The 14,371-nt window shown below is 33.0% G+C and overlaps 1 protein-coding gene across 1 annotated transcript in view; it reads right to left on the reverse strand.

Moving 5' to 3' along the window:
* Nucleotides 1-5,451: 5,451 nt before the first annotated feature.
* The window catches only part of SI (sucrase-isomaltase), a 99,286-nt gene continuing 90,366 nt past the window's right edge, over nucleotides 5,452-14,371 (reverse strand). The window contains 4 exon segments of the mRNA XM_004774414.2: nucleotides 5,452-5,847; nucleotides 9,110-9,277; nucleotides 9,486-9,535; nucleotides 13,025-13,113. Of these exon segments, the coding sequence (XP_004774471.2) occupies nucleotides 5,779-5,847; nucleotides 9,110-9,277; nucleotides 9,486-9,535; nucleotides 13,025-13,113 (376 nt within the window). The 3' untranslated portion in view covers nucleotides 5,452-5,778.

Genomic DNA, 14,371 nt, shown 5'->3' on the forward strand with positions numbered 1-14,371 from the left:
GCTTAACTATAACATAACAGGAATTTGTTAAGAGAATAAGGCACAAAGTAACAGAATTCTAAGTAGTGAGGGAGGAAGAAACACAGTGAGTGTGAGAGATTAAGTTGAAATTAAACTTCTTTATAAAAAACAAGGTATTTCTTTCCAAAACAGTTAATTTCTGTCTGTTTTTTTAAAATATTTTTTATGTATTTATTTGACAGAGAGAGATCACAAGTTGGCAGAGAGGCAGGCAGAGGGAGAGGGAAGCAGGCTCCTGGCTGAGCAGAGAGCCCAGTCCGAGGACCCTGAGATTATGACCTAAGCTGAAGGCAGAGGCTTAACCCATGGAGCCATCCAGGCACCCCAAAGCTTTGTCTGTTCTTTAGTAGATTTTTACATTATTTTAAACTTTCAGTTGGAACCTTGCATATAACAGTAAGAGTTTTGAATTTTATTTGAAGGGAATCACTGGAGAAATATGATCAAGAAAATAAAATTATATTTGTAGTTTAGACTTTTACTATATTGTATGGTAATTGGAAAAGATTGGAGGAGATAAGGGGAGAAGCAAGAAAAGATATTTAGGAAGCTCTAAAAAATTGTTTCCAGATTAGAAACGATGGGAACTTGAACAAGAATAGAGGGGAGATAATAAACTGGAGAAGGATTTGAAATATCAAATATAAGGCTTTTTTTAATATATTGGTTATTTTATTTCAGATTACTACAAAGTAAGTCTCCTTTATGTAAACACCAAATTAATCTTCTTAGCCCCTTAAATCAGATTTACAGCATTGATTTTGTGAATCACTAGGGAAAATAGTGAATGTCATATGGTTTCTACTTTATAACTTGTATGTTTTGAAACACAACCATTAGTCACTACTTAAGAACAAAAAAGATAGCCAAGATTATGCAGCAGATACCACCCACTATATGTCACACCATTAAATGTTGGAAGCTTAATTTAAACTCATCTGTTTTAAAAAAAAATAGATTAAAAAATAAACTCATCTGTTTGGCTCACAATTTTATGTTCCTTAGGTAGTCAAATGCATAAGTCACATAAACTGTAACTAATACGGATGAAATGAAGATAGGGTAGAAGACTTAGCCTGCTAAATCTTCCTCTTTCTGGAGAAGACTTTGCAGAAAAGCCAGTACTCTGTTGGGGGCTGCATTTCTAAATCATTCGTTAATAATTCTCTGTATTTTGCTCTGTATTTTGTATATTATCTCACTAGCAAGAACATTAAACAAATAAAGTTATTTTAAGTAGATAAATAATCATAATTTGAACATATGATATATTCTGTGAAACAGTTTTTTTTTAATTTTTTATTTTTTTATTAACATAAAATGAATTATTAGCCCCAGGGGTACAGGTCTGTGAATCACCAGGTTTACACACTTCACAGCACAGTGAAACAGTTTTTAATTGCAGGATACTCATTTTGAAATTTTTTTTTTTAATGTCTATGATATGTGCTGGCTTTCTAATCAGTGAAGAACTGATTGTCAGTCCATGTTAAGTTTCTGTCTTCACCTGAAATTTGGTTCCAAATGCCAACATGAGGTCTTATACAGCTTTATGTATAAGAAGTACTAAGTAGATACTTGTTAACTGATTATCATAAAGCTTATAATAGTTTGTTGGGTATAGACATACCTGTCTTCTGTGCATGGTTTTTAAATCCATAGTGGATTCTTACTTGTCTTAGTTTGAAAACATTCTGTTTGGCACATGGGTACGTCTAGAAATGTAGCAGGCAAAATTTCAGATGACTTCCATACATCACTTTCTAGAGTTCACACTTTTGTGTAATTTTCTACCCTTGATAGGGACAGGGCATGTCAATTATTCTAATCAGCGGACTATGGCAAGTGGATGAGACATAATTTCCTTGATTATGGTATGTCACACAGACCCCACCTTTGCTAGCAGACTTGCTCCAGAGACTTTCCTTGCTGCACTAAGTTAAGTGGCAATGTAAAGGATGCATGCATAGTAAGGAACTGTGGGTGGTCACTGGGAAGTGAGGGTAATATCTAGAAGCTGAGTGTAGCCTGTAGCCAGCCATCACAAAAAAAAAAAAAAAAAAAAAAAAAAAAAAAAAAAAGCAGGTCCTCAGTCCTGCTGGTGGAAGAAAATGAATTTTGCCAACAACCCAAGTGAGCTTGGAAGTAATTCTTTCTCAGTCTAGCCTCAGGATGAGAACATAATGCAGCCAACCTCTTGATTTCAGCTTTGTGAGACCTGAGCAAAGGAGCCAACTAAGCCAGGACCCACCTCCTGACTCTTGGAAACTATGAAATTATAAAACTGAATTCCTTTAAACTGCTAGATTTGTGATAATTTGTTTCAAAGCAGTAGAAAACTATTGTGGGAAAAGTTGTTTTGATATCCTAAAGTGTCCCACAGTAAATCGGTTCCTCCTTGTTCAGACAAGAGAAAGTTAGTGTCTGTGGAGGATATTGTAAGATGAAACAGCAGTGGTACAGAACAGAAGCATAGATGGCCTCAGGTTGTTTAGGAGAGATAAGTGTAGGCATCTCATTTTTATGTGAACAGTTACAAGTAACTTATCATTCCCTCTTAAAATGTATACCTGGAAGCCTTCACACCCTCGTATATGAAATATGACATTGAGAACAATTGCTGTAGTAATAGTTACATTACACAAGCTACTTTTATATTTAAAGCTGACATATTTTTACTGGTTTCATCACGCATTCAAAATTTCTTCTTACAAGGTGACTAAGGATCCCTAGAGAGTATCGTCACTGAGAACTCTACTAGGACAGATACTATCTCCACTTCTTTGTTAACCACAGTCAAAAGAGATGCCCTTTATATTACTGCATTTTTTTTTTCTCTAGGAGGTAGAAGGATTGGAACAGGATTACAGCAGCAATTGATTTAAAAAAAAGAAAAAAATAATAACTCTTATTTGTCCTGAGAAGCAGGTGTTGGGTATTTTTGTGATTTAGAGAGTATTTTTATTGTTTCTTATCCTCAAAAATGATTATGGAGTAGTCTTGTTTTTATCTTGCTCCACTGTGGTTGGGTATCTGTGAAAACGTTTATTTTCAGTAGAAAAACATAATGGCTTATTTTTTAGAGCTCCAAACAACTCCAAGCTGACAGCAGTCAATGATTTTTTTTTTTTTTTCAACAACAAGCAGCAAATACCTTGTACCACTTTGTGCACCTCTGTAAAAGTATCTCAGGGTTGGAACTCTGAGTTGAAAGGGATACACAAATTTAATTTTACTGAATACTACATGATTGCCATTCAGAAATGGCTATGCTCATTTATAATCGCATCTTTGGTGACTGGATTCCTTGGCAGCACCTGATTTTATAATTTATATTCTGTTTGTAAATTCTCCTCAATTTCTATTTCTTCCCAGTAAACTTAATTTACTTTTTTTGATGTTATTATTATTATTGTCATTATTATCATTATGGTTGTTTTCCTTGGTCCTTGTAACCTGAGTTATGAATTGTCTTAAATATTCCATAATAACAGTATTCTAACATTTTTCTCTTCTTTAACCTTTTGACCCTCCTTTCCAATTTCTCCCATCCCCCCAGTTGTCCCCCCACCTCTGGCAACCATCAATCTGCTCACTATGTCTATGAATTTTTTTGTGTGTTTGGCTTTTTTTAAGGTCCACATGCAAGAAATTATATGATATTTGTCTTTCTCTGTATGATTTATTTTATTTAGTATAATGTCCTTGAGGTCTGACCGTGTTGCCAAAAAATGGCAAATAAGATTTCATTGTTTTTTCATTGTTGACTAGTATTCCTTGGTGTGTATATATATCACAATTTCTTTATCCATTCATCTATCAATTGACACTTAAATTGTTTCCATATCCTGGCTATTGTAAATAGTGCTGCAATGAACATGGAGTATATATATATTTTTGAGTTAATATTTTTGTTTTCTTAAGATAAATAAGCAGAGGGGCACCTGGGTGGCTCAGTTGGTTAAGCGACTGCCTTCGGCTCAGGTCATGATTCTGGAGTCCCAGGATCGAATCCCACATCAGGCTCCCTGCTCCGCAGGGAATCTGCTTCTCCAGCTGACCTCTCTTATGCTCTCTCTCATTCTCTCTCTCTCTCTCTCTCTCTCTCTCAAATAAATAAAGTCTTTAAAAAAAAGATAAGCAGTATTCCATTGTGTATATATACCACATCTTCTTGATCCATTCAAATAGAATTGCTGTGTCTTATTGTAGTTTTATTTTAAAATTTTTGAGGAACCTCTATATTGTTTTCCATAGTGACTACACCAATTTACATTCCCAGCAATAGAGCACAAGCATTCTCTTTTCTCCACAACTTCATCAACACCTATTATTTCTTGTCTTTTTTAAAATAATAACCATCATTATATTTATTATTGTTTCACCAGTCCTTGTATTCTGAGTTATGAGTTGTCCTAAGAATTCCATTATGATATTTTTAAAATTTTTAATTAGAAAAGAATTATATCAAGTTACAGATATTACTTAAGTAAATTATTTAAGTAAATTCGAAGAAACCTTAGAGTTAAAAAAAATGGATACTATTTTAGAACATGATTTAGAGCCTTCCAACCTACATGAATGTGCTAGAATGGTTTATTTAACCAAGTAAATAGAATAAAAGCTAATTTTTTTTTCTCCAGTACATAAAACAATGCTAAAAAAGAAATTTGGATTTCTGTTATGGACTGAATGCTTGAGTCCCTCCAAAATTCTTTGGCTGGACCTCTAATCTTTTGTATGATAGCTCTTAAAGAAGACACATTTGGGAGGTAATTAGGTCATGAGACTGAAACGCCCATAAACAGGATAAGTGCCTGTAAGAAGAGACAACATGGAGCTTGTGTCTTTTCTTTCTGCCTTTTACCATGTGAAGATACAAAGAGAAAATGGCCATCTGCAAAACCAGAAAGAGGGTCCTTACGAGACACCAAATCTGCTGGCACCTTGTTCAGGGCTTCCAAGCCTCAAGAACAATGAGAAATAAATGTTTATTGCCTAGGCTACTCAGTATATGACAATTTGTTACAGCAATTTAAACTAGGACAATTTATTTTTGGAAAATAAAGAGAAATGTACACTTTCTATACTTATATGCGGTTTATTTTCTGTTGTTTTTTTTTAAGATTTTATTTATTTATTTGACAGAGAGAAATCACAAGTAGATGGAGAGGCAGGCAGAGAGAGAGAGGGAAGCAGGCTCTCTGCTGAGCAGAGAGCCCAATGCGGGACTCGATCCCAGGACTCTGAGATCATGACCTGAGCCGAAGGCAGCGGCTTAACCCACTGAGCCACCCAGGCGCCCCTATTTTCTGTTTTTTTTAATTAAATGTACATACTAAGAAGTAATTAAATCTGATCAGAAGTATTGCTATATGCCTTAAATTTACTAAACTTGGAAGAAAATACTGTATACAATTACACAAAAGATTCATTTTAAAAAAACACCTGTTTTAATTATCTCTTAGTTACACATGTATATATTTAGTAACTGGTTTGCAGTTTTGGCTGATACTTAGCAAAGTAACTAGAATGCTTTAAATCCTAATAAATATGTTAAAAATTAGATCCAGAACACATTATCATAATAAAATTAGTATTAGTATTATTGTACACTGTGGGGTAAGTTTAGATAGATGTTATGAAGTTCATATTTTATACAATATAAGAAACCAACAAAAAGGGAAAATTGTAAGTACAGAGAAGTTTAAATCCAGGTGTTAATATCCCTTTGACAACTGGAATTGATGATAATCTTCATGACCAGCTGATTTGTATTGGTTGATCTAGAGTAACATCATTCACTGTCAGATTAATATTTAGTATCTGAAAAGAAAGCAAAATGGTAATTATTGTTTAATCGGAGTAAGATTTTTTTTGTTTTTTTAACAAAGACTATTTCCATGTATAAATTTTCTCTAATAGAAGTTTCGTTTCTCTTTTTTTGATGAGTTTTTATTTTAGAATGTTCACAACTATTTCAGTAATAATCTCACCCAACCCACTCGTAATACAGATAAAAATAAATCCCAGAGAGGTGGAGTGGTTGTTAAAAGACTGTGAAAAACTAAAACTATTTCCTAATTATCTTGATTTCTATTGTTGTATTCTTTCTCCCTATTCTTAAACATGGAATTATTTATAATTCTATTACATAAATCTCTATGCTTCCAGCCCTCAAATATGAGGACATATTTATACACAAAAATTAGACTGGAAATATGCTTTCTTTTGTGTCAATCCCAAAATGCTTTAGGATGCACAATAATTTCAGTTCTGTTGTGTTACCTTCTTTCACTGGACAGAATCTCAATTAGACTATGTAGGGACTAATTATGGAGGTTACTGAGTAGCTCTAGCCAATCATCTGTAACATTTTTATGATATGATGATTTCATTAGACCTTACCACTGCTTTTTCGCCAACACATCACATGATTTTTCTGTCTTAGCTCAGAAAATTTAGATTCAATCATCAAATATGCAAGAGAAGAGGAAGACAATCCACATTCCTTTACTGCTTACTGAAAACCAGATACTCTCCTAGTGGCTTTATAAAACATATTCTTCACTAAAAAACAACATTCTAGGATTTATTTCCCACACTGTATAGTAGAAGAGTTTAAAAGGTAAAATTAAATAATTTTTAAAAATGTATATTTGCCAAATTTGAAACTGATCCATCTTACACCAAAACCTAACCTAGTTTTTTTAATACATCAAAAGTGAAAAGGAACAAGTACATCAGATAGCTTTTAATAACTGTACAAGAGGCAACAAAACCTAACTGTTGCCAGGAAAATGTTTTAAAAACTGTATTGATAGAGAGGGGCCTGGTGGCTCATTCAGCTAAGTGTCTGCTTCCATTCAGGTCATGATCTGGGGGTCCTGGGATTGAGGACACCATCGGGGGGGTCCCTGCTCAGTGGGGAGTCTTCTTGTCCCTCTCCCCACTCCCCCTCCTCCTGTTCATGCTCTGCTTCTATCAAATAAGTAAATACAATCTTTTCAAAAAATAAAATAAAATGGGGTGCCTGGATGGCTCAGTGGGTTAAAGCCTCTACCTTCAGCTCAGGTCATGATCCCAGGGTCCTGGGATTGAGCCCCACATCTCTCTGCCCACATCTCTCTGCCCAGGGGAGCCTACTTCCCTCTCTCTCTCTCTGCCTGCCTCTCTACCTACTTGTGATCTCTGTCTGTCAAATAAATAAATAAAATCTTTAAAAAATTGCATTAATAAAGTAATTAAATCAAGATTTGCATATAATTCCCACACTGATGGAGAAGGCCAACAGAATAAAGAAAGAAACTGACCACTCTCTACTTTTAGCACGTATCTATAAAGGTTTGAATCCCTAGGTACTCATAAGTATTTGTTTTATTAAATGAATTTAGAAGGAACTGCTCAATTTCTGGTAGTTAAAAATAATATCTACTTTTGGAATCAATGAGGTAATAAAATATTGTAAAAATTCCTTCTTAATACTTAAAATTCTTTGTGAATATGTTTGGAAGCAGTGGAATGAACTTTCTTTATAAATTATGTGGAATGAACTTTCTTCATAAATTATGTGTTTTTATACCAAGCATCTGGTTAAAATGAACTTGAAATAATACTTGATATGTTTAAAATATCTTTTTTGACATTGTTCACCTTAGTGTTTTGGTTTATTTTTGTAGTAAAAATTATGAACTTTATTTTTGCCAATGCAGTACTAAATAAGGAGCAAGAAAATATATATGTCAAATTATCCTTTTTAATCTGATTGAACATTGGGCAGTTCAAATACACTGATTGCTAATTGTGATATTAACCATTGACTATCTATTCCTGGAGAATTAACTTTCCCTTTGAAGGACTCAGTTTCTTGGTCTGCCACATGAGACCACTGGCTTAAATCAGTGATTCCCTTACTTTGTAATTTTAGAAACCAGTGAAATTTTAAAAAGAAGAAAAATGGGGGTGAGGCACTGAGTTATTAACTTTTATTTTACCAAGGAAGGACATTAAGTATACAAAACTCTAATTCTCCAACCTTGATATAACTTAAAGAAATAAAAGAATTTTGATGCCAAAATAGTAATTAGAACATAGTTCTACATTAAAGGGGAAATAACACTTGCCTACAAAACACCAGCAACAATAGAGCAGTATTAAGTTTCAAGTGGATAGAATGATCTTCCAGGTGCTGTTTACCCCTCAGCTTTGTAAAATTCTGTGAGGACACAAGACTGTGGCCCAAGACACAACCATTATTTTTTTAAGTTGAAGTCAGTCAAATAACCGACTGTTTTTAAGTTAGGTATTGGAAGTACTTGTTGATTAACGGCTAGTAATTTTTATCCAGCTCTAACACTAACAGGTAATACACACACAAAATTTTAGTAGTAGAGCCAGAGCCTTGTACTTGGATCATTTCTAACAGTTAGCTGTTGACTAGAATATATATGTAGAACATATATAGAATATATGTTCTTTGAAATCCACCTTTTTGGGACATGGATTCCAGAATTTAGAATTGGAAGGAGCTGAAGAGACTGTTCACTTGCATATTCTTATTGAATTTGAAAGAAAAGGAAGGCTTAAAATTATTTGTTCAAAATAAAAGAACTAATTACTGGTAGCAATGGAAATTTAACATAAAAATTCCAATACCTTATTTAATCTATGAATTATATCCTTGTATACCTGTATGTCAAATTATTCAAGTGCCAATTCTATTAATTTTGCAAGGATTTCCAAACATACTTTATCCAAGGTGCATTAAATACTTAAATTTAGACATTTTATATTAAAAAAAAATTTAAGGCATTTTACCTTATAGGGATAACAGTGACTTAGAGGCTTAATGTAAATTGAATCTTGCTTTGATTACATCAGGAAAATTGTAACACAGGTGCCACTAGATTGATTCATATGACAAGTTACTATGAATGATAATATGGAGATCGATTAGGAAGTTTAAGGAAAATAAATAAATAACAGAGGTGATAGATGACCCATAATTACGTTTCATTAGGTTTAGGAAATAGAAGACATCCATATAGATGTTTTAAAAACTCCATTATTTTTTTCTTGTATCACTTACCTCCTTGTCTAGGTTTTCACTAAATTTAACTACTTCTCTATTTCCGTTATATATAAGAATAACCTCATTAACAGCAGTCTTTCCTTTCCCCCATATGTTGATGAATCCAAGCCTCATTTCATTTTTGTTTATGTAACCATTTTTCAGTATAGTGCTTGTCAAGGTATTCTATAAAGACAAAGACAAAGAAGTAATGTAAACCCTCACTTTCAAAAGCAATTAAATCTTTTAAAGCATACATCTGTTAACCAAAACGTATTTCATAGTATAGCAAATTTTTATTCATATTTTTCAAATGAGGTATGTTATACAAAAATGTAAAATATGGAAATATAAAATATGGAACAAAACTTCAAGTATTATTTAACTGACATACCTTATTTAAATTAAATTGTGCCAAGAAATATAAGCCTTTTTCATAGGTGTCTGTAGAGAGACAAAAAGATTATATATTTATATTTCCAAAGAAGAAAAATAATAAAAACTAGAATAGTTTGGTTCTCTTTTCTAGTATAAAGTGTATCAAATACCATCAATGCATATCTAATTTTTTTCTAAGTTTATTTAACTTGTTCAAAAACTGTCCAAGGAGCACTTTAATATGAAGGATGAGTCCCCAGAGAGGATCCTAGAAGAACAGGGCAGGTTGGTGTGTGTGTATTTATTTGTTGGAGATTAATGCTAGAGTAACAGGTCTAAAATCACCTTAACATGGCTCTGGCAGGGTGAAAAAAGTATACTAATAAACAGAATTGGGTGGTGATATTGGTGGTCACTTACCAGCCATTTCAATGACTGACAATATAATAATGTTTATAAAGCAAAATGAACATGATGGAAACTTACTCTAGTGTCATTTGACAAAAAATATTCAATTGCTGGGGATTATGAGAGATCTATTGAAATCAAACTGATAAAACATGGGGTTTATATTCATTTCTTTACCTAATTATAATTTTACCATATTTAAAATCAATTTTTAAAATAATTTGACAGCTAAAATATAAGTGCTTACTATTTGTCAACTTTTAAGTACTTTATCACACTGCTCCAAGAGGTATGTCCTTTTTATTGTTCTCATGGTTGAAGAGGAATGTGAGCTCCAGAGAAGTTAAATAAATGGCTGAAAGTGAGTCAACTAATTATTAACAAAATCTGGAATAAAGTCCAAATTTACCTGAATTCTAAGACTGTGTTTATATGTAAAACAAAACAAGCATAGGTAAGGCAGAAAGGCAAAAGTAAATTAAATGCATGACTGAAACAAGTGTTAAAATAACATTGAAAAAGTAACAAATTTTACTTTCCTTTTCAAACTTATACATGCCAGAATTTTGTTAAATGATTATTTTTAAAACTGCTTAATCTGTAACTAATTTTGCCTAATCTACAATCTTTACTTAATATACACAAATTTTGAGATAATTTTACAATAGTCTCCCTTTATGTGGGGGTATACACTCTAAGATCCCCAAGCCCTGTATATACTAAGATTTTTCCTGTAATACTTACCTCTGATACAGTTTAATTTATAAATTAGTCACAGAAAGAGATTAACAGTAACTAATAATAAAATAGAACAGCTATAACAATATACTGTAATAAAAGTTATGTGAATGTGGTTTCTCACTCTCAAGAAGGCTTACTGTGCTATGCTTATTCTTGTTGTGATGATGGGAGATAATAAAATGCCTAGGTGAGGAGATGAATTGAGATGAATGACTTGGACATGGAGATGCAGCATTAAAACTACTGCTGATCTCCTCACACTGTAAGAGGGAGGATCGTCTGTTTCTAGACCAGGGTTTTCCATGGGTAACTGAGAATGCAGAAACCAAAACCATGGATAAGGGGAAACTGCTGTATTTTATCTTTGATTTTCTTTGAAAGAAAAAAATATGTCAGCAAATAGTATTTTATAAAATGTGAATATACTTAGAGAAGGAAATAGTTCTGTGCCTATTAATTAGATTGATGGGCTTGCTGAGAGAGAACACTTCTTTGGAGAGTCTGACCTGCTGAAACATATGTTATATATTGTTGTTGCTGTTTATTCAAGAATTCAAGGAATTATCTGAAATCTTCATACGGAATTACAACAAATATACTGAGTTTGTCAGATACAATTTAAAAAAAAAACAAATATAATTGGCCAGAATAATCTTATATGCTTACATAGAGAGATAATAAATAAATATTTGAAGTATGTTTTTTCTTACTAATGATTAAAAAAAAATCTGCTATGAAACTTTAATAGGGCAAAGGTCATACCAAGTTCTTTCATCTATATCTTAGTTTGATAGGAAGACCAGGAGTAAAATTTCTAAGAGAAGCATTGTCTCCCTTGCTGTTCAAATGAACTAATTTATTGGATAGGTACATAAATTCAAAGGTTCTAAGACAAGAATGCAAATGTATAACTCAACTTTACAACCCTGGAAAACTGTAGGCAAATTTAAAGTGCAGCCTGCTGGGAGCAGGTGAGAAAGACTGCAAACTTTGTAGAACCCCAGTTGACATGCTAACAAAGGTCAGAACTCTAAAAACATAGGGTTTTCATAAGTGACTCTCAATCTCACAAAACAGAGGGTTGCTGGGGGGAGGGGGGTTGGGAGAAAGGGGGTGGTGTTATGGACATTGGGGAGGGTATGTGCTTTGGTGAGTGCTGTGAAGTGTGTAAACCTGGCCATTCACAGACCTGTACCCCTGGGGATAAAAATATACTATATGTTTATAAAAAATAAAAAAAATTAAAAATTAAAAACATAGGGTTTTAATTGATAGCGGTTGATTCTTCACCTTAAATCAAAAGATAGTAGGAAAAAAATTTTTTGTTTTGTTTTTAAGAGTCTTGCTTTGATTGATTCATATGATTCTTGTATCAACCTTCCAATATACTTTATTTACTAATAAATTGATTCCCGTTTATTAGGGTTGCAAAATATTAACTATGATATAACTAAAAAAGTTGAAAAATACATGTCTTGGCTAGTAATGAAAGATCTCTCTTCTGCAGATAGCTTATTTTCATTGCACTGAACCGCCCTGTGAGAACATCAGCTCCACATGGATGTTAGTTTTTAGGACTGATGTTTGTTTGAAGAGAATGTTCAGAACTCCCATCTAGTAGAGTGACACTGTTAATGGCAGTCAACAACCCTAATCCACAACTAGTGTTTACTTAACAGCACACTAATCACCTGAAGGTGATACCTGGGCTTCTCCCCAAATTAATGGAAATTAACTGGTCCTTAGGATCTGCATCTTCAATAAACTACCCTAATAAACTACCCTAAGGGATTCTGTGACAATGATCAGAAAAGCACACATGGCTGGGAGCCTAGCAGTTCTGTCTGGTCTAAAGAAATGACTTTATAACTCATATTACTCTATGACTATAGAGTAAACATAGATCTAATTTTAAATCCTTAAACTTTTCATGTAAATAATATTGAATTAAAAAAACAAATACGCATGAAGTACAGAGATCAAAGTCAAGTTTTGTTTCTAGGCTATCTCATGTTTTAGAGGCATCCTTTATGCATTGCCATGTGCACATGGAATGTGGCGTTTCAGTTCAGGTGACCTCACAAGTACTGAATGTCTCTCATGTAAATGGCATGAGCTACTTTCTGGGAGTAACAAATGATCAATATACATTCTCTGTCCATACATGTTTCTTAGTTATTCAGACATTTCCCATAGGATTAACTACATTTAGGGTAAGAGGAAAGTCTTTGATGCTTAGAACATTATGTTTTAAAGTTGATTTAGCTAATTATTAAGCTACTTTAGCTTTGGATAATTTTATTAGCCTTTCATTCAGCTTCCAAGGTACAAAATAGATAACATAAAAGCAATGTGAGATAATATGTATGCCATCAATTACATTTATCTATTAAATGGAACACTCACCGATACTCTCTCCATCATCCCAAAACAGAGATCCCTGTGCCGTCTGATTATTATCTGCAGCAACAATGAGCTTCATGTAATTTTTTCGACTAAAAAAAAATATATAATTTTACCTATGTTTATAGAATACCAGACTTCAGTTATGATATAGCAGCCATATGAACAACCAAAGGAAAACAAGTAAGAATATTAACAATGAGAATACAAACTGTTTTCAAAAGAGAAAATGAAAGGTCTTCCCTTAATAATGAGTTACTGGGAATGACATAAACCATAAAATCCTTCATATTTAACAGAAAATATGCTTGCCTTTTGATCTCAAAAGATCACCTACTTAACAGATCAAAAGGGGCTTCATTTATAATGGTTTAAACCATATTAAGTTAATTGATATATTTATTTAGTATTCTTTCTGCTAATCTGGACACTGACCATTAAACATGAATATTTATATATTAATATTTAATACTAATTTAATATAATTATATTATATTAACATTTATTATATTAATATGCACTGTTATATATGTTATTATATATGCTATTATAGCATATATAATAGTGTTTTATCTGTTATAATTTAAACCTTTCTCGCATTTCCATACATGAATCACTGAGTTATCATTGGAAATTATTAATAAGAATGTGAAGAGTAGCATGAAAGTTATAATTTCTTTTTTTTTAATTTATCATTTGACAGAGATCGCAAGTAGACAGAGAGGCAGGCAGAGAGAGAGAAAGAAGCGGGCTCCCTGCTGAGCAGAGAGCCTGATGTGGGGCTCGATCCCCGAACCCTGAGATCATGACCTGAGCCGAAGGCAGAGGCTTTAACCCACTGAGCCACCCAGGCGCCCCAAAAGTTATAATTTCTATCCTTGAAATGGACAATACCTCCCAAGCTGGTGCCTACACAGATCCATCTGTGAACTAAGATGTGCTTCCTTGCTGACTGTACAAATGATTTGGTTTGACAGACTCATATTTTTAAGGAAGGATTTATCAGACAAATTATGCTTAGATATAATTGTCTTTTCCTATCACAAATGTTGAAAGTTGTACTGCCATGAACTGCCCTAAAATATCCATAACATTAGAGTTCAAATCTCTACAGCAACTTAATAAAGACATTATTATATCTCAGTATGAATACCTATATATATTTACATGTAATGTATATATTTCAAGTTCATAGTTACAGGTGTAAGAGATAAATATATATTAACAACATTTAAAAACTGGTTTAACCCACAATTTTCCAACATACTTAAAATTTAAGATTAAAAAGTGTTTCACAGTTTACATTCTACCCTTTCTATATACCTAGCCCTAATAACCTATTTACTGTAC

This window comes from Mustela putorius, unplaced genomic scaffold (assembly GCF_011764305.1).
Source record: "Mustela putorius furo isolate JIRA1106 unplaced genomic scaffold, ASM1176430v1.1 tig00003834_pilon_pilon_pilon, whole genome shotgun sequence".
Taxonomy (NCBI): domain Eukaryota; kingdom Metazoa; phylum Chordata; class Mammalia; order Carnivora; family Mustelidae; genus Mustela; species Mustela putorius.